This window comes from Lepidothrix coronata, unplaced genomic scaffold, assembly GCF_001604755.1.
Source record: "Lepidothrix coronata isolate B3197 unplaced genomic scaffold, Lepidothrix_coronata-1.0 Scaffold52, whole genome shotgun sequence".
Classification (NCBI taxonomy): domain Eukaryota; kingdom Metazoa; phylum Chordata; class Aves; order Passeriformes; family Pipridae; genus Lepidothrix; species Lepidothrix coronata.
Window position 1 is genome coordinate 4,711,129 of NW_016690232.1, and position 26,225 is coordinate 4,737,353.

At 43.6% G+C, this 26,225-nt stretch overlaps 1 protein-coding gene across 4 annotated transcripts in view; it reads right to left on the reverse strand.

Annotated features, from left to right (window-relative positions):
• RASAL2 (RAS protein activator like 2) overlaps positions 1-26,225 on the reverse strand; it is a 189,903-nt gene that overhangs the window by 116,895 nt on the left and 46,783 nt on the right. For 3 of the 4 annotated variants that reach the window (XM_017815820.1, XM_017815819.1, XM_017815818.1), the window contains exon 1: positions 10,036-10,215. The exons of the other annotated variant lie outside the window; for it this stretch is intronic. In XM_017815820.1, the coding sequence (XP_017671309.1) occupies positions 10,036-10,084 (49 nt within the window). In that variant the 5' untranslated portion in view covers positions 10,085-10,215. Of the gene's footprint in view, positions 1-10,035; positions 10,216-26,225 lie in introns of those variants that run through there. 4 annotated transcript variants of the gene reach the window in all.

Sequence of the window (26,225 nt, forward strand, 5' to 3'; positions counted from 1 at the left end):
AATCAGGATGTAATCAAATCTCCCTAGTTTTATGCACAAATCCCTCAGGACTTGAAGCTGCAAAACCAAACGTGAATAATTGCATCTATTTTCTAATAAAGACCATGTGCTTCGGGACTCGAGCACACAAGTTTTCAAGAGCTCTGCATAATATTTCTGGAGGTATTTCTACTTCAAATAAGCAATCCAGTTAAGCAGAGATAAACATGCACACACATCAGTGACCTTGTTTAAACAATGCACCAATTATTGCGATAAATCTGGTTGCCAAACCTAAATATAGACTTTAAGGAAAAAACAATGAAGTTCGAGTAGGAGACAGCCTTCTCCTATTTACTGTTTACCTAATTATCCAAATGAATGTGCAGTTTGGCCTCTCTCCCCTTTTCGAGCAGCATGACCACTTTCCCACTGGGAGCCAGGAGAGCTCTGGCTGTTACAGGAATCGCAGCGTGATCCGGCACATTCGATGCTCGGAGTGCACTTGGTGCAATTTCAAAGCTTGTCTCACAGTTTGGGTATGTGCACACTCCGCTTCCCCAGACAGCCCCATGCCTGACACAAGGCAGATAGGCACCGCAGGACTGAGTCACTGCTACACAAACAGGCTTTTAAAAAAAAAAAAAAAAAATTATTTTTTTTCAAGTGAAGGCATGGGGGGGAGGAAGAAAAATCCCATTCCAGACCCACTCTAAGTTTCCAATTTTGGGTGCTGAAGCAGGAAGCGAGGGGAAGAGGAGGAACAGGGCAAAAAGGAGGAGAAAGTTCTTTTATTCAGGGTTATATTTTTAGACTATTACTAATTTTGTTTTGTCACTGTGCTACAGAAGCCGGACCTGTGTGAATTAATGCAGCATTATCTTTTCTAATTTTTGCTAAGTCCAGGCTGCAGTCTTAACCTAATCTCCTTCCGTGGGACACGGCAGGGCACTCACTCCCCCTGCTCTGCTGTGGCTCATGGCTTTCCAGCACAGATATTCCTGCCTGCAGAACACATTCCCTCTTTTCCCAAACCATGCAGGAACACGGAGAGTTCACCCCTTTTGTGCTGGGGAGGGGGGAAAAAACCTACGTGCTGAGGACACTGAACCTGAAATGCTGATTTGTTTTGAAGCTCACCAAGGTAACGGATTTATGACCGTAACGTATGGGAAGGAACTCTGCCGAAATGCTTTTCCTCCTTGCTAAAAATACTCAGCACTTGAAGTGCCTTCGCCCTTCTTATCTATTGATATTTATAAAAGTAAGGCCCAATTTTGCTGGGCAGGCTGAGGCTGGAGGAGAGAAATCTCTGCCCACTGTTCCACGCTCTATTTTAGTCCATCACAGTTATGCATCCCATTTATTCCTGTAGTTCCAAAACAAGTTAAAACTAACTTGGATTTTTTTAACAAGTTTCTCTCCTCATGTCATTTCGAAGGTTATTGTCAAACTATTTTTTTATTTCCTTTCTCCATGTTTGCACACCAGGGGCCAAACCCATTTGCAACTTCCCTCCCTAAATGCAAGTTGCCACCCATAGATCAATTACACAGAAATACAATGACTTACAGTAAATTAATCATTTGGGAAAAAACAAACATATGGAGCTCAACTTATTTATAAATATCTTCAAAAAGGATTCTGGAAACATCCCACCCTGGGGCTGGCCATGCATGAGGCAGAAGTGGTGGGGAGTGGCAAGGGAAGAGGCAGACAGACAAGGATTTTATTTTTTGTCACATTAAAGTTTTGTTTTCTTCTTTCCAGAAAAACAAGAAAGGCCAGGAAATCCTCAGAAATCGGCATTCCCAACACCACCTCATTAGATGCATGCAAGGCCCTCGCTTCCTGTTCCACAGCAAGCGAGGATGGAGCAGGACAATGCCGACCTCAGATTTCATGGGAATGCTACAAACGGAGCAAAAGCCCCACAGGTCAACCCCACACCAAACTGGGGTTATACTGTTCGCTTCTATCCCATACTAATACATCCAGTTTTTAACTATGAAAACCCATATCAGGTCTTAGGGTCAGTAAAACTCCTACGCTTATCTCTGAACCAAAGATTAACTGGTCAAGGCTCCTGCAAAATAGGCTGTCCTGTTACCATCATCAGCTAGAAGAATTTTGGGGTAGAGATGACAGAAGTGAAGGAATGATGGAGGGAAAAGATCCCAAAGCTCAGAACAGCTCTCTCCCCACTTGCAACCCTGGTGTAGAGGGAAGGAAGGGGACAGGGATCCAGTTAGTGCTGCTCCTGCTCATACCAGGCATGGAAAGGTAGGAAAGGTGGTGGAACACACATAGAAATCTCCTTTCCAACCCATGCCTCGGGCTCCTGCTTCGGGGCAGCTGTGCCCTCATGAATCCCAACAGCAGAGTGAGGCATGAGCAGCTTCACACTAAAAGGTGCTGGTGCACAGGACTGACACACAACTTGGAGAGCCTGGAGAAGCTGTTGTGAGTTTACCACCTTGCTGTTGGCTTGATGTCCAGCAACAGAGGCCAAAACTCACCTCCCTGTATAAACACACCCGGGGGACAACCGAAATCAAAACAAAAATCAAGTTCCTCCTGCCTGAAAAGCTGTCAAGCATATCAAGTCCTTCTTTTACCTTCCTGACTGTCTAAAAAACTGACAGAAGAAAACTGATTATTACTCTGGAATAAACTGGAATAAAGAAAAAAGGGATAAATCTGGGCTTATCTTCTTAAAATATAAACCCCTCAAGGAATATAATTTGCTGCAATTAAATACAAAAAGACAATCCTTGAGATAAGCCTGAACAAATCACCTTGAGAGTTTAATAAGCTGTGGTTTGGTTCGGGGGATTTTTTTCAGTTCATTTATTAATGGTTTTTAACTGACCTGTCAAACCTACTTTGAACTTCTCACATCCAGAGAACACAGGAGCCAGGACAGAAAGTGTGCAAGACAATCTGCCCATGGCAGGGGGTGGAACGAGATGAGCTCTACAGCCCTTCCAACCCAAACCACCCTAGGATTGTATAATGTATTCATCCACCAGACACAGGGATGTCACCATGGAAGCTGCACATCTGCCATCCCACTTTTGGACTCGGACTCCCACGGATCAGTAAGAAATACTTGATACCAAAGTGCTTGAAAAGAGCTGATAATGCTAAAGGTATTTACTGTGCTACAGTAAATACACTGTTGCTTTTACATTTCAGACAATCTTAATTGTTGATATCTAAAATAACCCTTTATACACTCTTTAGGTAAAAGAGTTATTTTAACAAGTTCTCTTTTGAGCCTTTCCTTTCTAGGTCAGTAAATGTTAGATACAGGCTGTATTTCCAATGCACAGAAGGCATGAGCTCTTCTCTCCCTGTTTTCTTACTTGCTTTGTTCCATACACAGATGATGTTCCCCGAGCAGCTGAGAAGTGGAATGCTCTGTTCCCAGAGCTGACACCGTGATTCACTGTGCACGCACAAAACAGGGTACAAGATCTCCCAACACTTTCCCCCCCAAATCCCAGCCATTTTGCAAACTTGCACTGTGCCTTAATTAAGCAGGTTTATTATCAAAGTGAATAAAAATCCACATTTCCTGCCAAACCACTAAACCACATTCAAACCGTGGAACACACGCCCATTTTAGCATGTCTTGGTGGCGTGGGTGGAAATTCAGGTACACGGAGACCAGCTTTGCAAAGCTGCAATGGTCAGCTCGGCAGAAGGATAATTAAAGCCTGTCAAGTGCAGGGAGAATCAACTCAACATTTATTGGATCACAGAAGTACAAGCAAAGACCAACAAATCCCAAGCTCGCTGCTCCCACCAGGCTGCTGTGGGACCCTGGGGAAGCTCTGGCTCTGAGGAGACCTTGTGGGAGCACTTTGTTGTTCTGAGCTGTTAAAAACCTTTCACTTGGGTCACTGTGGATTTACAGCTCCTCAGTTGCAAGTGGCTCATCCAAGGAAACTGTAAGCAAAGGTGGGAGGACACAGATACCTCTTAAACTGACTTTCTTAATGAAATCAGTCTGCAGTGGGATTTCAAGTCTACAGGAAGTTTTCCAGAAATAGTGCATGATTTATACCGAGATGATTGCACATCAATTCCTTATTCAGAATCTTTGCCACATTCACTGGGGAAAAAGAGGTTGGGTTTATTTCTGTCTTCCATTCTTCTGCCCTACTGGGCTTTTTCAGTTACTTTTCCCACTCACTCTCCTCTGCTCTTCCCATGCAACAACTATCAAACACAGGCAATAGATGGATTAAATCACACAAGCCTTCCGGTTGTATCCACTGTTTTTTTCACAGCTGAATAGTCCATAGCCATTCCATTCCATTTCAATTCATTGTATTTTAAGAGATTGAATATCACTGAATTGAACAAAAGAGATCACCCACCTGGACCCCTGCTTTCAACCCATTTTTAGAAGTCCTTCTTATAATCACAGCTCTAGACTATCAAATGAATCACAGTTCAGTAAATTTAACAATGCCAAAAATATCTATTCTAACATCAATATACATTTTCTTTTTTTTTGAAGTTGGCAATGAGAGGAAAATTAAAATACAAGCTGCAGCTCTTTTACCTTTAAGATCTCTAAATGTTGTGCTACACAGATATTAAGGAAATTTCTGAATGAACCAGAAGGTGGCAATTTCTGGGTAATCCCACCAAAGCCAGGGGGAAGGGAAATCACTGCTTTCACATTCTTTTCCTATTATTAAATGCAATACAATTAAATGCAAGCATTCCTAGCAAAAGAACTGAAGCCAATCACCACAAACTACACTACAGGGAAAATTAGGCAGAATTTATGCAGCAACACAAAAGAGAGTAGTGACACACAACACAATTTCTCACTAAAGGAGGAATAAATGGGCATTTACAGCTCAGAAATTTAGAGCCAGAAACAAAAGGGGAAACAAGACAGAGAGGAAGGGGAAGGGAAGAGAAGGAGCATGTGTTTATTATCTCAAGATCTTAACTCCAGAGATTCCAGAGGGAGTCAAGCAGCAGCAAAGAGATTCCAGTGCTGCTGCTTCTGACACAGACAGGTCTAATGCTGCCATTACCTGGCCTTACACAGTCGAGGACTGATGGGCAGCTCTTGAAATCTGACAGCTAGAAAGCTGCAATTTAGCAAGAATAGTTATTTTGAGCACTTAGTCTGGAAAAAGCTGAATTTAGCTCAGAGAAGAACTAGCTGCTGCCTGTGATTGTCCCAGAAAGTACCTGACGACGGCAAAAGTTTCATACAGGGACTTTTAAAGCTTTAAGATCTACAGACACAAGCAGGAAATTATTGTCTGTATTTTTTCTGACCAGCCTAATTATAACTTTCAGCCCTGAAGTAACCTCCAGCATTCACAGACCTCATTTTAAATTCACTCTTCCCTCTACCCTAAACTATCATCTCATTTGTTATCTCCTCTCACGCCCTACTAAGACTGGAAACCTCATATCCAAAACTATTTCTCTCCTTTACTGTTATCGGGTAACAACCCTCAGGATTACGAATTTAATCATGATAACAACAGAATACACCGACAAGTGAACCCCAATACTTCCAGTGGTTACACCAGCAGCAATAATTGGTGTTTTGTCATGTCAGAGAGTGACTGCAGATTTACCTCCCCAAAGAAAAGTGACTGGAGTCCCTTCATCAAGAGGAGATACAGAGATACAAAGAACAGGAGAAAGGTTACATTTAATATCAGGTATCCTCAGAGAAAATATGATTCATTGACAAAGCGATTTATTACTAACTCAACTTTGCTTTTTAGAGGTTAAAATCTTTTCGTTGTTTAAAGAAAATGAAAAGTGAAAGATATATTAAGTTCCCAGCAAAGAGAAATAGGAACTTATACACATTATTTAAGAATTTGTACTTTACACAACTCAATTTCCTCTCCCACCTGCAATTATCTGTCTGCAGAGGAAATAACACACAATGTCCTGTGCCTGCCTAGGAGGTTCATCAGAACAATGAATATACAAGGCAATGACACATAATTCGAGGGGGGAAAAAAAGAGAAAGAATCTGTTTGAGAACATTAAAAGCTTTTCTGCAGACAGGATTCTGATGGCTCCATGACAGCAGAACGAAGCATTGCTAAATGCAAACCAGATTCAGAGTATTTCTGACACCTGCACTGCAAGACAGTCATTAAGTGAGATGCTTTTGTTAGTAAATATGTTTTAAACATGTTCACTTGAACGGGCAGCATAAATGTCACTGCACTCAGGTGATTAAATCAATCCTGAAGCTCCCTCAGCCGTGGGTTCTGATGTGACAGCTCAGGGGTACCACCTTTAAGAGCCACACTATTTTATGTAAATGTGAAGGTCCCTGACACATCACCCTCAGCACTCTCAGACGGAAGATATTCCTCTTGCTCAGATAAAATCCTCCCAGGTACCCGAGACTCCTGCTACTGCCATTACTTACCTGCCAACAGACAGCAACTTTTCAGATGGTGCAACCATTAAGGCTGTTACTTTGCTGCTATTTGAGAGCTTTGATGTGACAACTTTAACTTTCACTTCACAGCCTCTCGCCTTCGCTGCCATCCTGCACAACCTCCAGGTGACACGGCAGCACTTTGTGGAGATGCAGCTCCAGCAATGGGCATCACAGTTAGAAAACAAAGGATATTGCTTAGCTAAGTCCTTCTCTGCAAGCTTTTGCTGCTTTGCTATTCTTTAAAGTGTTGAGTTTTCCATCCAGTCTGCATTTTTATCCTTTTTAAGGCAAACAATGGTGTTAAAGAACAACCAGTTTCAGTTGATTTATAGGGCGCAGCTCAAGCTCATTTCAGTTTATCTCCAATTTAAAACGTGGCTTGCATTTCCTCCTGCACCATACACCAGCAGACAGGCCAGCTAAAGAGTATTTCAAAGCAGCAGGGATCTCAGGAGAGGAGAGATAAATACAACAGCATTTGTTAGGCTGGCAAAATGCCATTTGCCGACTTTGACCATGACACTTTATAACCTTTTTGGTTTAAATAAAGATCAAAAGCTCAGGATGTTGAGTTTCACCACCACTTCATGAAGTGCTCACAAGTTCCCTACCGTAACTAACCTTAAACATATTTATACGTTAATAGGAGGCATTAAAAATATTACTTGAAATATTACATTGTATTAAAATAGGACGATATATGGGGGTCGTTCAAAATCCAGCTGTCTCAAAGTATGTAGAATATTCATCTCATCTGTTCTTATACAAAAGTCACCACTTAGAAGTTCCTTCTAAAGACTGAAGTTGTTTCATTAATCCTGAAATCTCTAAAAGCTGCTGTGAGTTGTCCATGGCTAACCAAATGCATACATTTGGACCCCACAAACCCAAAATCACTTTCAGATTTCCTCCAAGTAATTATCGCCCCAGCAACTAAGAATGAAAGAAAATATTATTTTTAATGGCATGAGAAGAGTTAATAAGGAAGAGTGGAATCAAACACAGACTCTACATTGTAAAGACAAAATGCTCATCCAGCCTCTTTTGCAGCAGTTTTTCTGCCAAAAAAAAGTGAGAACACAGAGTAAGGTGTAGAACTGTATCCTCGCTGCTCCCCTTACTATAAACACTGGAAAATAAACACTGTAAGTATCTTCTATGCTTCTTTCTAACGTTTCCTTCCTGTGCCATTTCTTTTTCCATCTGACCGCTCACTGCAGTGTTCATTCTATCCATGGTCTAGTAGGAAGATCTGGGCAGCAAGCTGGGATTACAGAACCCAGCACCAAAATTTCCCAAATGAAGAAACCAAACTGGCTTCAAGCCCACGCTTTCCACAGGACAGAATGAGTGCCTGTATTTATACACCCTATCCAAGTGCTTTTCCCAATAGGTTCTACCTTCCCACCAGCTGTGTTTCATCTCATTCTCCCAGCATCCTCGACTTCCTAACATCCTGCAGGTATTTAAAAAAAATGCATTTAACACACCTTTCCATGGCATAAATAATAAGATTTAAGTTAAAAAAAAAAACCTAACCAACACAACACAACTCTGCAGGGATCCTGAAATCATGCTGAAAATTATAAAGCCAAGACATTTTACATGTTACCCTACTGGCCATGTTTCCCTCAACAAAGAACTGTGCTTTCAAACACTGATGGGTTAAAACTTCTCTGAAGAAATCTAAGCAAGGTAAATGTATGTTCTAGTCACTGCAAGACTTGCCTATAAAAAAAACCCCTCCGTTAATTCTCAGAATGCCTTTTTTTTTTTTAATTGAAATTTCAACTGAAATAATTCCCTTCTCTTTAACTCTGAAGCAAGTAAAAGGGACTTGGAGAAGGAATTTTGACAAGGGCATGTAGTGATAGGACAAGGGGGAATGGCTTCCAACTGACAGGGGGCAGGGTTAAATGGGATGTTTGGAAGGAATTCTTCCTTGTAAGGGTGGGGAGGCCCTGGCACAGGTTGCCCAGAGAAGCTGTGGCTCCCCCATCCCTGGAAGTGTCCAAGGCCAGGTTGGAGGGGGCTTGGAGCAACCTGGGATAGTAGGAGGTGTCCCTGCCCATGGCAGCGGGTGGGAATGAGATGATCTTTTAGGTCCCTTCCAAACCAAACCATTCTAGGCTTCCATGACATTTAATTTCCCTCACTTTCTTACTGTAAAGACTGGTTAATTTATCCAGTGTCCCAGGCTATTTACAGAGAGATCAAGGACATCTCTACAGTTTCCTGTATTTGTCACACCACATCTGTCACAGCATAACCAAGGTGAATACTCTGTTTCAAGTCATAGCTCCGTTTTTCCTAGAGGCAGAAATTTCTGAGAAATCCTGAGTGAGTGAAAAGAGACCTGTATGTTTGGGCTAGAATGGAATAACATTGGACAACAAGACCTTCCCAGCAAAGGACAATGCAATACTTGCCACATCCAGTCCACAACTTCTACACAAGAGATGTGCTTGTGCCTGAACTGTCCTCTCCACAAACACAGAGCTGCAGCCCCAGGAGAGAAAGGCAGAAGCCAGTAATTCACCCTAAAGTCTTAATTTCCAAGAGCAACCATTCATTAAAGTTCACACATCGAACAAAACTGGCACTTGCACAAACTTCACCACATGTGGCTCAGGTTGTACCCTCCAGCCCTTATCACAGCCTGGAGCACAGAAATTGTCCTGCTTGGGGAAGGTGGTTTCAGTCTCCAGTAACTCACCTAATCAGTCCTAATTAGCCCGAGTCACTGAAGAGCCTTCTGCCCTATTAAAGATTCATTCCCTCAGATATGCCACTGCAGAAATTGTTTCCTGCTGGGGCAGTCTCTGATGTCTGCTCTGCAGAGGAGCAGCACCAAGAAGGGCACTTGCACCAGCAAGACACAAGGCTAATAAAATCAATTCTTGAAATTTGAGACAGCCTCCCAAAACCAGTCACCGGGTATGCGTGTAATCACACTCCATAATTATTTTAATTTGCACAATTAAGAGCTGGATAAACACCATAAATTTAAATGAAAAACCCCAGGCACTGGCTGGTGCTGCTACTGGAATATTTTAAAATCCAAAATATCCAACACAGCTGACGACAATTTCAGCAACCATGCAACACAAGAGCACCGTACTGAAATCCAGTTAGATACTTGCCACCAAACCAAAAGGACAAGAACAAAGCAATGAAATAGTTTTTCCTATAGCTCATTAGCACTGTTTTCTTCACAACCTCATCTTTCGGTAGAGTCGCAACCGACACAATGGTTTAAATGCTCCTGAGATGCCCATCTCCTGCATACTCCCCTCTCCCCCAAAAACCTCCCACACCAAAAGCCACCCTATTTAGAGACTGCTGCTGTTACAGAGCCAGGTTACAGCAGAAATCCCAGGGCAGGCTAAGGAACAGACTTCAAACACACATTCCTCTGGATAAACATCTTGTCCACGGACAAAGGTTTTGGCATTTCCAGGCTGCCATCTCACTCTGGAGATCAAAGATGAAAACAACAGCAGCACCCACCACCTCTCTGCCCTCATTTCTCCTCCCAGGCACCCAAACCAACCCTGTGAGCAGTTATCTTTCCCATCAGGCAAGATGCTTCTCGTACTCACCGCTCCACGTCTTTGCCTGCACCAGCACCTTCCTCACCAGGCTTGCCATACTGGAATTTTTACCCGTGTTGTCTAAACCTGCTCAGGGCCAAACCAGGGGGAAGAGGTAAAAAGGGACGCCTGCATCTCGTCCCTGCTCCTCCAGCAGCCCCGTAGCTTTTGCTACTGAGGTTGCTCAGCATCTGAAGGAACGAGGCTGAGCACACACACACACGCGTGCATGCACACGCACAGGAAGCTTGGAACTGAATCAGGATTAAAGGGACTGACTTCCTTCTTCATGCTCCAGTATCTCGGCTGTAAACAAGCCCTGCATGTTAGCTAAGCCAAGCCGAAAAGTCCAGCAGTGAAGGACAAAAGCAGGGAGTGGCTCCGGCAAGGAATAACTATTTTAAATACACAAACATCTTCCCATCAGATTAAAACTGGGCTTTTAAATTAGGCAAATTCTGAGGCCATTGTTGGGACAGGGTAACTCAAGACAAACAGGAGACGCTGCTTCCTCCTCTGGAGAGGGCTTCTGGATTTCCAGGACGAAGTGTCCCATAAGCATTCCAAGCGTCTGGGCTAAAGACTCGAAAAGTGTTCATGGCACTCCAGGGCTGGAAGGCAAAGAAGGGAGAGACAGATGCAGAAACAAGCCCCAGAAGAGGCACCAACAGCTACAACTGCTGCACCTTGTAGGAGTAATGGTAAGAGTCATGGGGAAGCAAAGGATGGCTGGGACAGCCCATGTGTCAGCCAGCCCCCAACTCTCCAGGAACAAGCTTTGCCTGGCTGGAATGTGTGTGTGTGTGTGTGTCTGTCTGTCTGTGTGCAGGGGTCAAACACATCCTCCCCAGGTGTGTTTCATGCACAACCTGCTTGTGTTCTGGGAGATCTCCACCTCACCACACACGGCCTCGGGCTCCTTTAGTCTCCAAAGGGTTTTCCCCACCATTCTGAGGCATTTACCTCATGGCAGCTCCACCTCTGAACACACAGAACACACCAGCAGCAGGCACCAGGCACACCACCAAACCCTTCTGCACAGATCCAGAGGGCTCTAACATTTGCCCCGTTGCTGGCAACAAAAGCTCTCTTGCCACAGACTGTCCCTCTACTGATACACTAATGAAGCACTGCCTGACCTCTGTGGTAAAGGTTGAGTGAGGAGAAAGCCAGCACTGGGCAATCCTTAGCCCCAAGGTGGTAGGTAACAAGTGCCTCTCTGAAACAGCTGCCATCCTATGCCTTTTCAGACATGTTTTTTATTTATCTTTCTATCAAAGACCACTTATCTCATAAAAGACCTTTATTACATCTAAACTGAAGCACAGAAAGTGCTGCAACTATTCAAACATTCTTTTAATTACCACCTTGCATATCTGGCTACTAAAAGATTCTCCATTTTTTCTTACTCTCTTAATAAGGCAACTGCAGATTCCATTGTCCTCCCCTCCTCTTTCCACCTCATCTTTCAAGAAATCCAATTCTTACAAAAGTAAAGTACGATCAAACTGCTGCTATCCCTTCAGGTAAGTGTGAGATCAAGGGGCTGGGGTCAAAAAAGAAACAGTGCTGCTCTCAGAATCAGAAAGTTCACAGGAACCTTTCCAGGTGCACTGGACGAGGTTCACAACAATCCTGTCCACAAGAGAAGTCCAACTGCAGAGAGGCAGGGGAGCACAGGACAAGCAGTGTGCAAGCTCAGCAGCCTTCTGCCAAAGGGCTCCTGGCTCCTTGTTCCACTGTCCAAGCTTGAGCAGCAACACTTCATTACAGAAGAGCTGCACACAGTTCAAGCCTTCATTGCCATTAACCAGGAACAAGCTGCCAGCACATAAGAGTTGGACTGAGAAATCATCCCTCTGTCTTTGCTCCCCTTCACTTGACTGGGTTTGGGTTGAAAGGGACCTAAAAGATCATCTCCTTCCAACCCCCTGTCCTGGGCAGGGACACCTTCCACTATCCCAGGTTGCCTCAAGCCCTGCCCAACCCTGGATACTTGCAGGGATGGGGGAGCCACAGCTTCTCTGGGCAACCTGTGCCAGGGCCTCCCCACCCTCACAGGGAAGAATTCCTTCCCAACATCCCATCTAACCCTGCCCTCTCTCAGTTGGAAGCCATTCCCCCTTGTCCTGTCATTCCAGGCCCTTGTAAAAATTCCCTTCCCAGCTCTCTTGTAGACCTTTCAGGTACTGGAAAGGGCTCAGTGGTCTCCCTGGAGCCTTCTCTGCTCCAGGCCAAACAACTCCAACTCTGTCAGCCTTTCTTCACAGGAGAGGTGCCCCAGCCTCTTCTCCAGATCATCTTCATGGTCCTTCTCCAGACTTGCACCAGCAGGTCCACGCCCTTCTTACAGGGGAGAGTTTTGTGTAGCCCAATAGAGCAGCCAACTGCCTCAATACAAGTGTCCATGTTATGCACACATCCACTGAAAGACGCTCAGAATTTAATTCAAGTGTAATGAAATCACTGCTGCAGTACAAAACATAAATCACTTCTTTAATACCCGTCAGCCAAAGAAGGCTTCACATTAACACCCTCCACTCTGCCAAGTACTGAAACAATTACCACATGAATATTAACGGGGGTTCCTTGGCAGGATGACGGGATTGTCACCGGGGAATCTCAGGAGACGCCTCAAATTTGTATCAGTGAACAGAGCGATTCCTTCGGGCAGCAGTGGCTCCTCAGCCTGGCTATGAGGGGGTTCCACGTAGTAAAAATGACAAGCCCCAGGATGAGACTCCTCGGGAGCAAGGAAAAGAAAACGTGGCTGCTTCCAGCAGCAGCGCTCCGAGGGGCTTCACAGCCCCTCGTGCTTCAGAAAGGGAAAAATGCAGGAGCAGCTCTGCTGCTTCCCACACCCCATAAGGGGGAGAAAAATGGGCTTGAATGTGGGATCTATTTAAGGTCAGGTCAAAAGAAGAGTCTGGTCAGTTGACCCTTTGGAGGGGTTTTCTGGGATAAACCAACACTGTGACATACAGAGATGGGACTGAGGAGAATGGAGAGCAGCACACAGGCTTCAGACCAGCAAAGCTGTGCTCAAATGCTTCCACTGGCTTCCACTATCAACCCCACTTCCCCAATAGCTGGGGCTTTCACCTCTTACACATCAAATTGAACAGTATGTTTTACACTTCTGTGGTGAAAGCTGATTACAGCTCCTCAGCTGGCCCCAGAAACACAAGGAATCATGCAATTCCCTGAGGTGAGCTTAGGATTTTGGCTCTCTTGGCAGCCAAGACTTGCAAACAATCTTCAAAGGTTTAATGCTTTAAACTAAAGTTTCACCAGCAGCACCTTAAATTTGGGCATGTCCCCCTAGCCTGCCATGTGATTATGGACAGTCACAGTAAGAACTGGTTCCTAACAAGGAATAAATACAAGGTCAATCATACTTTTAATGTTACATATAAACCTAGTAATTAGAATTTTTGTTTCAATTACAAATATACTCAAGCCCAGAGAGATTATCACCTCGGGTATTTAGGATCCCAGGATACATTTTAAGCTTGGGATCCACATATTTATGATACACAATTCTGGACCAAGACATATAGAGGGTGTTGTGATTTCAGGTCACATTTGTTCTAAGGATCCACCAGCACCTCTGATTTTACAGGCTTTACCAAAAAGGAAGGACATCCTCTCCCCACCCTTAAATAAAGCTGCTTCTGCAGACTCTTAAAAAAAAAAAAAAAAGAAGAAAAAAAAAGAAACAAGTTGACACCCAGCACAGTGACCTGATGTTTTCCACGCTTTTGCCCTCTGATAAGCACAAAAATGCCTTCTGCTGGGCGTTTTCCCTGTTAACCTTCCTGAGCAAAACCATTAATGCTTGGAAGAGAACAGAACCTAATGCAGTAGGTAATGATACTAAATATAAGCAGTGAATCAAATCACTTTGTTTCTCGGGCATTCAGCTTAACGAGATGTTTCAGAAGTTCCAAAACACAGTCCCTGCCTGTGCAGAAACCAGGACAGCTGATCATTCCTCATTTTTATGGGGTTTTTTGGGGGGTTAAGTGAAATGTATTCTTCGAAATAGAGTTTAACAGAACTCTGTGAAACAGACGCAGTTCAGCAGTTGCTGTTAAAAAAACTCATCACTTGTGACCACTTAACAAAACGTTATTACAACTGGCCTAAGTAAAGAGAAATGAGGGACAGAAGAAAGCACACAGGGCAGGGAGTGTCCAGGACACCGCTGTGATTCCTTTCAGATCAGTCCTGCCACGGGTTTGGCAACAAAACCATGGAATCACAGCATGCCCTGTTCAGGCAGGACAGATTAACCTGGCTTGGATGGTCATGCAATGGGGAATCTGCTCCCCAACTCCTCCAACTCCAGCAGAAGGACAAGAAGAGTCCAAGTGTTCAACTGCCCTTGGAAGCCAAGTCTCCAGGCTGGCAAAGTGACAAAGCCAGCAGAAGATGCTTCCCACTGTGCAAAGGACAGTGGGAGGCTGCTTTTGAAACAGATAAATACACACTTGTCAAAAGGAAGAGATTAAATATCTAATGGACAAGTCAATGGAGGAAATCAATGGTGCATTAATAGCTTCGATCAAAGTATTTGCAGAGTCTGCATTCAAAGACTCTCTTTGTGACAAAAAAAACAAAAAACAAACCATCAAAAAACCCCAAACACACTACAGATCAAAGACCCTTATTATTCAAAAAAATAGGAAGTTATATATTTAAAGTTTACCTCTTCAGATAATCACCAATTCCCGACCTCCCACCCCAGCAAATGGTGTCCAATCTGGAAAAAATCATTTGACTGAGAAATTCAACTTTTTAAGCCTTTTCAGTGCCACATCTGTCTGCAGATAAACTAGGAATTAAGATAGACAAGGAAAAGAGCACTGAGACTACATGGGAGATCACTATAAATTTGTCTCCAGAGATAGTCTTCATTTGGGAGCAGAAGTATATTTATTTTCTATGTTTAAATGCCAATAGCAGTTCCATGTCTCTGGTTTGCTTTAGCAAAATTTAAAACACAGGGAAATTATCATTAACTGCAGGCAGCAATAATGCTGCTGTGACTGATACAGGACATCTATAGCAAGAGGGGAGGAGGGGGGGTATGGGGAGAACCACATACATTTCCAGAAATGTGCTGATGAAATGACAGATTGTCTCCTTGAATCTAAGATATCAAAACCAAATGTCTCTAATAACTCTTGATAGGACAAAAAAAAAAACAAACCACTGCAAAGAAGTCACAAACACGGAGTCACCCTTTCCTGCAGGATGAATTCTCTAAAATACAGCTCAATACTTTATCTGGATTTCTACTGCCTGCAAAATTGAACTGAACAGCAGCAGCATTTCAAGTTCTCAGTACAGAGCTCAGGCTCCTCCTTCCCCGAACAACCAAGTTCCCCATGGCTGTGGGCTCTGAACACACGTGGCACAGTCCTCACTGACGTTTCCAAGAGCTGTTTTATCTCAGCTCTTTCAAACCTCAGGCTCCTTCCCCAAATCCGGTCTCCCCACAACCTACATCCTCTGGAAGAAGTCCCCTTCTCCCTGCAGCTTCTCTTACCCATGTTTGCACATTGCACAGTGGGAAAGAAGAGAAGGAGAAAAGAAGAGGACAGGAAGACAAGGTCAGGTCCTTTCACTCACTCAGAGCGAGTCAGCAGAGGGGATCTCATGTCTGTCCTCAGAGAAGCAGTTGTGGGAGTCAGCAGGGCAACACAGAATCCTAAAAAAGATTAGGTTGGAAGGGACCTTAAGGCTCATCTTATTCCAGCTCCCTTGCCAGGAGACCTTCCACTAGACCAAGTTTCTCCAAGACCCATCCAACCTGGCCTTGGACACTTCCAGGGATGGGGCAGCCACAGCTCCTCTGGGCAACCTGTGCCACCCTCATAGGGAAGAATTTCTTCCTAATATCCAATCTAAACATACTCTCCTTCAGCCTAAAGCCATCCCCCTTGTCCTATAAGCAGCTACAGGTGGTGGCAAAACAAACAGGCAGACTGCTAGTGCCTGCAATTGTCTATCTCCACACAAAACCTGCAAGGATGAGGCAAAAAAATCCCCCCAAAATACAGCCTACATGGTGACAAGTGTTTCTCACCTCTGACACGACATTCTCTATGAGCAAATTAACTTTGCTGAAGTTCATCCAGTATTTTAAGGTGCGCTCAAAAAAAAAGAGAAAATAGAGCAAGGTTTTAATTTCTGTCAACCAAAGGTTTTGATAAGGAAGAATTTGCAGATTGTTCTCTCCTCTCCCACTGCCCTCCCTCCCTTGGGAGACTGACTATTTTCTGCATAAATGTGCAAGGAAAGACATATTAAGGATTGCTTTTGTGCTGCATTTTGAGCCAGACAAAAAAAAAAAGGAAAAAGAAAAGACAAGAGGCTAAATTCAGAAAATGGGAAATCTGAACCGAAAGATGAAAAAGAACTGTGCAAACTGCCAGTGAAGGGGGAAAGGCGCTGTGGCTGACACACAGCCCCTGTGCCAGCCTGGCACATCTCGGCCACAAGGAGCTTTCAGCGGCCTAATTGCCTCCCTTAACTGCCGAGTGAATAACCCAGCACCCGGACAAACAGGAAATCGTTGGGAAGCGAACAACAAACAGCCAGTGGCTCATTCTGCAGGTTAAGGTGCTTTTAAATGAAATGAACTATTAAGAGATCACAGCTTCCTAATCAAACCACGTGTTTGAAAGATGAAGGGAGGAAAGAAGAGGGAGGTCAGGGAGATCGAGGATGGGAAGCTAAAATAAGATGAGGTATCTACAACGGATTAAATGGGGTGAAAACAAAAGAAATGCGTGCTTGAGTTAGTCTTTACATACTTGCATGGTCCTTACACAGGACTCTGCAGTCCTTGGCCCAATGCAAACAGATGCACATCAGCTGGAAATGGACACAGCATCTCTCTAGAAAAATAATTCTGGGATGTGTATAAGAGACAGGGGTGGATTTCTATAACCCTGTGTTCAGCACAGGGAGGAAATGCTGTTGCACCTGCACAACATCCATCTCACTTGTGATCCCTGTTACCACAGGACTGTTCCCAGTTCTTGCCACTGGCTCTGCAGGGAGGTGAGATTAATGATTTTGTTGCCAGCACCAGTGCAAAGAAAAATACATCAGAGCTCAGCCTCCCCTGCACCTCTTGTTTTAGAGGAGGATTTCCAGCCAAAGGATGCTAAAAAGACAAAAGAGCAAGTGTTTCCTCACCCAGTTTACTTGCTGGTGTGCCACAGAAAGAGTACATAATTCATTAGTATGCTAATAAATTTCCTATTTTATTGTAGGATACTGCCAAGGTAAAATAGAAAGACTGCTATTACTCTGTTAGTGAGCTACCTTATCTTTATAAATAACCAAACATGCAGTTAACTGACAGTAATTGCAGCTTTGGCTGCTCTGCAAGGTAGAAGAGACTCAAAGGTATCCATTTCCCTCTCTCTCAGTCACCCCCTGGTGATATCAAATTTACTCAGTGCAGCTCTATTGGTAATTCTTGAGGTCTGGAATAGGTTTATTGCAGGTGCCAATTCGCTAAGAGGAGGATGCAGATATTAATCTTTAACATAAGGGTTTTCTTTACTAAGAAGGTCAGCCAACTAAAACAACCCTTTAAAAAAAACCCAAAAAACAAACAAACAAACAAAACTTTCTTTAACCCAGGACAATTTTTCTTCCTCTCACCTGTTGGAAACGGTTCTTAAAATACTAAAATACCACCCTAAGTCTTAAGCCTAAGTACTAAAACTGCAAAAGGTATGAGCCCTTTTGCCTCCCCAGCTTGACACCTTTTCAGGGAACTGCACCCTTGAGACAGCTCGTGGCCACCAGACAGTTTGTCCCCTGCTAAAGGAAGGGGTCCTACGCTCTGTGCAGCTGACCCCAGTCACTCCTCAGTACTGGAGTTTAGAACTGCACGAGAATCTTGTAATTTGCTCTCCAAAATAACCCTAAAAGCCCATGGCAATCCACGGGCAAAGGAATGCTGTTTTCCCTCAAATGAGCATTTCGATCCCAAGTCATCCCGGGAATCAAAACTACCCTTTTTGAAAACTCATGGATTTACACATTGGCTGTGTGAAAGCCTGCATGTGCAGTTTAATGAAGCAATTGTTTTTCCTTTAGCAGAAGAGAAAGGCAGTTTTTGTCAATTGTTTCACACAACTCTTCCTCATCAGTTTTCCCAGGGAGATCTTTACATGAGCACACACACACCTCTGCCACGGGGCAGGCACTTGTATGTTAGAGTAGGTGAGAGAAAAAAAAAGCTACAAGGCATAGTAGCCCAAAAAAAGCAAATCATATCTTCACACTAGATTCCAGCCATGCTACTGGATGAAAATGTGGGAATTTCCCTTATGCCTGTAGTCCTGGGCTTTTGCTTGAACTACAATTAGAAGCTACCAAGCAAGAAGAAAAATCACCTACCTTCTTCTTTTTCCTCGTCTTAAAATGTTTGTCTGGAAAGGGTGAAAAAGCACAAAGCAGGGTGCTAATTTTACTGCAGAAATTGGGAATATCTTTAAGAGCAACAGTTGCCTTTGTTTATTGAAGCAGAGTTGACCCAACCACTTGTTGCTTTCTTGTGAGTGTAACCGAGTCAACAGTCAGCTGAAAAACGTCAGGGTGCAGCTGATGTTATGCCAAAGTTGCTCAAATTTTTCTAGGAGGGGGGTAAGTCAGGCATTTGACGGGCTCTTTTGGACTGCAACCAGGGGAAGCAATAGGCAGCCAAAAGTTTAGTTCCCAAGAGACAAGCCTTCCCCACTGGCGTAAAATAGCTCTGGGATACCATTTTCGTGCAAGGCAAAAGGCACCCCAGACCCCCAAAGCGTGGTTTCAAAAGCTAATTCACCACTGGCATGTCAATGACCAGCTAGAATCATCTGTGCAAAATGGTTTTACGTAGAATGACTGTTTGAAGGGAGCAGGGGAAGGGTGAGTGATACCCACAAATGCTCTTTTTACTCACACTTTTACTGTCCCAAATAAAGTACAAACTTGGAAGTTGAGTGGGGGGACAGTAGAGATTGTGACTTTGGCACAGAGAGAAGAGAAGAGAAAGGAGAAGGCTTGGCCTCAGTGGCAGCTGCTGCAAACCTTTTTAATTCTCCCACAGACTGAAACAGAGTGCAGGTAAAAGATATCCTAAAGAACATCACTATCAAAAGGACAGGAAAATCAGCAAGATGGCACCACTGCTGCACCTGGGACAGCAATAAGGAAGGGAAGCACACAGACACAAGAGACAGGATGAGAAATACCATGAACTACAGAAGAAGGAAATAAGAGAGGAGGAAGACAAGAAAGAATACTCCCAGTTGTTCGGGGAGTGGGAGAATAGATGAAATATAGGAAGTGTCACAAGCCAAGTGCATATTACTGTTTCTTTCCTATGAAACCATAGGGGACAAGATCATACAGGTATTTTCCACCTCAGTTAATAAGCACATATCTCCAGGCTAGTAAGTGCCAGGTGTATTTTTCCAATGACTTGAAGAAATGCTCATATTAGAATTAAAAATAAAAGGGAATGCTCAGTTAATCTGCTCTGCAACCTGAGTCCCACTTATAAACGGCAGGGTATAAACGGCAGGGGCTGGAGACAATGAGGAATTGCTGGATTACAGAGTCCTCTGCAATGCAGGCAGCAACAGCTGAGGGGTAAAGTTGGAACACCACCAGCGGGCCTCAGAATGCCAAATTAAGTTTGCTTGCACAGTTGTTGCTAATAAAAACCACAAAGCCTCTCTCTCTCTGTCCCTGTACTGCCTCATTCATCCCGCTCCATAACGCTGAAACACGACTAAAATCACAGAGTGCGCCTCAGGAAATAAATCCTGTCTCTAGCACCGTCCAGTATTCCCCACAGTCAAGTGAATGGAGCAGCTGCAAAGCCAGGTATGGCTTCCCATGGCATCCTTCAGCCAGGAAGTTTGGTGAAGTCCATTCCCGAAGCAGACAGGAGTTGTCACTCCAATGCATCCCAGCAGGAGAGGCACTTCCAGAAGGTGTCATTTCAAGCCAATGAAGTCATGACAACACAAATCAGTAGGAAAATATTTTCCCGTCTATCTCATGGACAAACGGAACTTGCTGATACTTATTGAAAGGTCTGTTGGGAGCTACAAAACGACTCCTCCATTTTCTAAGGGCGTAAACTCCTCGCCGAGCGTGAAGGGCTGCCTTGCGATTCCCAGGGATGCAAATGGAAAGGGATAACGTGCACTGAGCTCCAGAAGCTGCTCTGTCAGAGCTCGGTAATTACATGAACGAGCTGATCTATTAACAGAGAGTCTAAATACAGCCCCCCAAGGGGCTACAACTCAATCAATGGCATTTTGAAAGGCACTTTAGTGCTGCGAGGGAGCGGCGACGGCAGAAGGAAGAGCGGCCATGTGGTTATCGGCAGCGAGGAATTACCTACTTACGGAGTAATAAATCATGCTATTAAAAAAAAAAAAAGCCAACACATTACACTACAAGGAACTTCATTTCACACAGGCCCCATTTCGAAGTACATCAGTTAACTCCAATTTGCCTTTATATAGCAGATTAGCCATAGAAATTCTCAGTTTGCCTTTAAATCGAAGGGTTTCCCAACTGCATTAGCAGAGCAAAAATCTCGGCCCTGCAACTTCCTAACAGTTTCACTGTTGTGAAAATGATTCTGACTTCAGAAGGCAGCTTCTCCTGCAGTAAGGAAGATGTGTCAGGGAATTACTCAGCCCAACAGCCCTTTGACAGTTAACCCCACCAGCCATCCTCCTCCGCACGGGGACAATCACTACTGCAGCACAAAGCATTTTGTAGAGCAAACCGATCCCAAGAGCCCCCTAATAAAATTCTGTTGTAGCCTGAAGAGTCATCTTTCAAAGAAACATGTGTTCCTCACTGTTTTCTTGTGTAAACAACACTGTAAAACAGATATTTACTTTGTCAGGTCAAGCTAACTTAATCACATAAAATATGTGCATGTTTTCTACAACTTCAGATTGATTTCACTTTATCAGAGTCCCACAGTTAAAGACCGTGATTCTGAAAATATTTGGGGGAATACTTAATTTTGCTGAATAACATCACAATCTCTTCTTTCTGCAAGTAGCCACTATGGATACAATGAAATCCATGCATGGCTCTCATCCTTGTTTCAACACTATGGCACAACACACTGATCTTCACAAATAACAGCCCTACTTGCATTCTGGACATGTGGATTGTTTAAAACAATGTTAAAAACATGGGGTTTTTAACAGTGGTTAGAAAAAGAGGAAATGCTTCTCCATTACTCACCTCTCCTCATTACAACAGGCAGAAAGAAAAAAAGCACCTAGCAGGAGCTGCTCTATATTCCATGCAACTCAACACACAGGAAAAGCCCTTTGAAGAGGAGGATTATTAGCATGTAGCAGAGCCCAAGAAGTCAGAGAGCAAACATGAGCAAGGCTGTACAGTCAGAGATGTGATGCTGCATTCCTTAGAAATACTATCATTTTATTACATTCCCCTTCAAGGAATTAGGCAAAGCTGCAGTACTTGAGAAGATGAACAAAAGGAAAAAGGGATCAAGAAATGAAGGTGTGGCAGACCATAGTCAAAACCAAAATTACTCACAAAGACACTCTCATAAACAAACATGCTTTGTTGCCTGCTTTATATTTTGCAACTTTGACATACTTTGCTTATATTTGTGCATATGTTTGGTTTCTCTTTTAAAAAAAAAAAAGAGAACTGCACACAGCTTGGACTGTGCCTATGAAAGTGTAATTCTGTATGAGCAGGGAACAGCCACAGACCAAGTCAGCAACTTTCAACACAGCTGGCATCAGGGATTCCACACACTATGGTCCTTTTGTTACCAGAGCTGAGGGACATCAAATATTTCTCTCATTTGACCAGCACATGTTGCTCTATCGTACTTGGATTTTATGCAGCTTAAGCTTTCAGTCTGAAACGGAGAGTAAGCTTTTAAAATTTCTAGTTTTATATCTCCAAACAAGACTGAAGGATCAAACATTAGTCCACTGCAGTAAACAACCTGAAATGACTGATCTGTCAAGATGTTAATGCTCTAAATTTTTTATCATCAGGTTTGTAGTAAAGCAGAGTACTTGAAGTATAATTTTTTTTTATCAGCCATTTTTATCACATTTTGTCCAAAGGACAAACACAGGGGAGATGGAAAAGCCACATAAGAATACATTTGAAAGATCAGATATAAAAGAAGTAGCAGCAGATCTTAATGGGAAACCTTTTAAGTGAGCAATGCTGACTGCAAATGAAAACAAAAGTTTAAAGAAAAATGTTGCTAAACACTGTCAAGGGGTTGCTTTATGTGATCTCACATAAGTAAGAGACCTGCTGAAATGCCAGGCTTGGGGCTGTGCTCATGGACATCCAATGCCTCATGGCAGCAGGTGCTTGCAAAGGAAGAAGCTCACACTCCACTCCTTTGTGTTTTCAGGGGAAAACCCACCCCAAAATCACTTCCTTTCTAACACGCTTGGTGTCAATTAGTGTTTGGAGCAAACAAGATCATAAACACAAAGACCACTCCTTAGGTTGCTGAGAACAACCATCTCCACACGTGGTAACTTGGCACAAGAGGCCACAATCATAAATTATGCTTTTATTAAGTGTGGTTTGCCTTTTATCTCCAGTTATGCTGCACCACCATCCAGGGTTCTCTGGGAAGCCAAAGCTCCAAGATCCCAGGGACTCTCCTACAGTCCCTAAGGCTTTTCTCCTGCATAACACAATCCTCAGGCTTTCCACTAGTCATCCTTGGGCCAAGTCCAGCTATTTTGTTCACCATTTCTCCATGAGGAACGTACACACTGTGCTTACACCAGAGACACTTCAGACCCCATCCACGGGTTAAAGTCACAGAGCAGGACATAGGCATGCATGAGCATCCAGTCAGAAACCTTCTGGGACTGCTGCCAGCAAAGAAATGATCATAAAACCAGGTTTACTCAGCAAGAAAAATGATATCACTTATGCAGGAGGCCTTCTTGCCCCGTTTGCTCTTTAGGCACTAAATCTAGACTGATTTTAAGGCACAAGACTGAGTCCTGCATAAAATGCATAAGGAAAAATCTCGGCTTGAAAATTAAAAATGAAATTCAAGATAGCTGCAAGCATGAGTGTAAAACAACGAGGAGGAGGGAGAGAAAGGGATATTGAACATTTCTCTGAGGCTAAATATTGAGGCAACTGCCCAGGGAGGTTCTCCTTTGGAGCAGTCCCTCCTCAGTGCAGAGGAACACTTCAAAGCCAAGCTACCACTTGCTGAAATTCTTCAATTAAATTGGAGCAGATACTTCGAAAAGAGCTTCAAATTATAGAGATGGGCCCTGAAGGCTCCTTGTAAAATTACTTTATTTAGATAATCAATAACATAATAAAGGCTGGAGAAAAAGTGGCAAGAGCAGCACAAAAACCCTACTTTAAAAAAAAAAAAAAAAGCACACAAAAAAGACACCCGCAAAAAAAAAAAATAAACTACCAAACCCCACACTTCAGCCTTCAGAAGTCATCTTTCTGCCTGCCCTGAAACAATAGGGCTGTGTTCTCTTTGTACTCCAGAGATGTTTTATTTCAGCCACCACACCCAGTTCTGGGAAGGGCACGGCGATAGCCGCTGATTTATTTGCAAGATGGTGCAAGGTGAAGTCAAAGTTACTGTATCTTGTTTAATTTAGTTGTTTTTTTTTAATTTCACACTAGTAAATACGGAGAAAAGATTCACTCATACGCTAAAAGGAAAAGGGTGGACAATGGGGTAAAAAGTTATCCTGTAGGAGCCACGGATGAAAACCCAAAGCGACACTGCAAAGGAGCGCGGCAGAGCTCCGGAATAGCCACGGGCAGCTGCAGGCAAAGGAGACAGAGCAGAGTCCCCTGGGATCCGAGGGCTCTCTGAGTTAACAGGGCACAGGCTGTGGCAGCCCAGGGAAGCACTGCAGCACAGCTTCCACCACGGCGCCTCACCAGCTCAGCCTTCATTGGCACGAGCTTCAAAGAGAGGAAAAATCCTCCCCTCCGTACGCTTGAGCCTCAGCCTTTGCAAAAAATCAACAGCAGACACACAACTCTTCTTCAGGAGGGAACAAGTCAAAAATCAGATTTGCTTTGCTTGTAATACCCCGAGCTTATTTTTACTGATGACCTAGGTAAGCTATACAAATCCAGACTAAATGAAAATAAACTAGCGCATGCATTGCGGGGCGGGTGTGGGTATAATATTTAAGTTGTACATCACATGGTGCATCACAACCCTTAACCGAGGCTGAGGACCTGAAGAGGACAAGCAGATAAATTTTTACAAGTGTGTTGTGTTGCGATCACTGAGCTGGCCACTCAGCCAGAACAATAAAAGGATTTCAGCCAAACGAGCATTACTTCCTCCAGACCATCCTTTAAAAATTAAACCCTGTAAAGATAACAACAGTCATGCTCAGAGCTAATTATAGCAGGAATCTTATAGTGGCTAAAAATGCTAAAAAGAAGTGGTGGGAAAGGAAGGAAGGTAGTTTAAAAGGAAAAAAAAGACCCAACAGGGAATGGCAAAGCTGTCATGTGTCTGTCACACTTGGCCCTCGTGCAATGCTCACAGGTAGGAAGCAAATGAGATCTGGGGACAACCAATGTCCCAAACCCTGAGAAACAGTCAGAGACAGACTGAGGGCCCACAGACGGTGCAAGAAACCTACAGATGTATGAGTAATGTGCAAATTAAGAGGAAAAATCAGGAAAAGATTCTCGCCCTGGTTTTCCTCCCAGCCGAGAGTGCAAGGGGACAACTATCCTGCTCCCACACTCGCACCCAACTCTCAAAGCCCAGCCTGGACAGGGCACAGGTACTGGGTCACTTCATTTTAGGCTAAAGGAGAAGGTTGCACTCAGGAGCAATTTTAGCAAGAGAACTGTAAACCTGAAGAAATCCCAAAGCCAGCAAACCCCATGAGGAGCAGCAGAACATGCTGCTGGGCTCCCAGAGCAGCTCAGGAAGAATCTCATTTTCATGTTTAATCTGCACTTGGCATTTTCTTGCTATGTGATTTTCTTTCTAACCCTATAATCACACGTTTAGAAGCTGCTTCAACAGCACACACACTACTTTTTCCCTTCTATTCCTAAACTTTGGCTAGTAAACAGGTGATCCAACAAAGGACAGACTACTCATTTGTTTGGGAGTGGCAAATCAATGAATGGAGTCAAATTCACAGCAGCCTTTGCCCAGCACTAAACCAGGTTAGTACCTTTCCTTCCAGCAGGACTGGCTGTATCTTTGGTGAACCACCTCCTCCTGGGATCAGCGAGTGTGAGAGCAGTAAACTATCAAGAGAAGACTATGAGAAGCCTCTAATTAATGAAGCTTTCTAATGGAGCAGAGCACGTGCACAAACTGACTTACAACGCTGAACTACAGCCTTAAACCAGGCAGAGGATCCAACACAGGATGGAGGGGGCAGAGGGATCCAGCACCATGAAATGACCATGGAAGTGCCTGGTGCCTCTCTGCCCTCCCCCAAAAATCATGGAATCGTTAAGGCTGGAAAAAAAGTGCTATTTTTTCCTGCACATACAAGTGGCTGTGAATTCCTAACTTCTCAAACCCACACACACTAACAACTGTCCTTATTTAAAAGATTCCTCGCAGTTGCTACAAGCCAGGAATAAAGTAGATACAAAAATATTGCAAAAAGCACTGTAACAAGAAAAAAAATGTCAGCAGAAAAGATTCTGGAAAGTTACAGAAAAGGTTTTATTCCTGCTAGTTACACTGTAGGATGATTTCCCCCAATATTTTTAAAATCAGGTCAAACTGGAAAATAAAGTTTCACTACCTGTGAAATCAGCACAAATACCAGGGACTCCAAGTTCAGCTCCATGCTAGGTAGATTAAAAAAGCAGAGGGTTTGGATCACTGAGGATGCCTATTCACATGGTACAGCACTCAAACAATCCGTGTCCCCGAGCTGCAGCATGTTATTGTTCCTTATTCCCCACAGGGGAAAACCAATCCGGGAGACAAGTCAGGAAAAGGAGTTGGGATAGGCACTTGATAGCAAAAATAAAACTCAAAATTTCAAACAAACAGCTGAAACTAAGAAAAAAAAATCATTTATAAACCTGTCATTTTTAGAGATAGAGCAGTGCTGGCTTTCCTCTTGGGCTGGAAGTCAACCTGG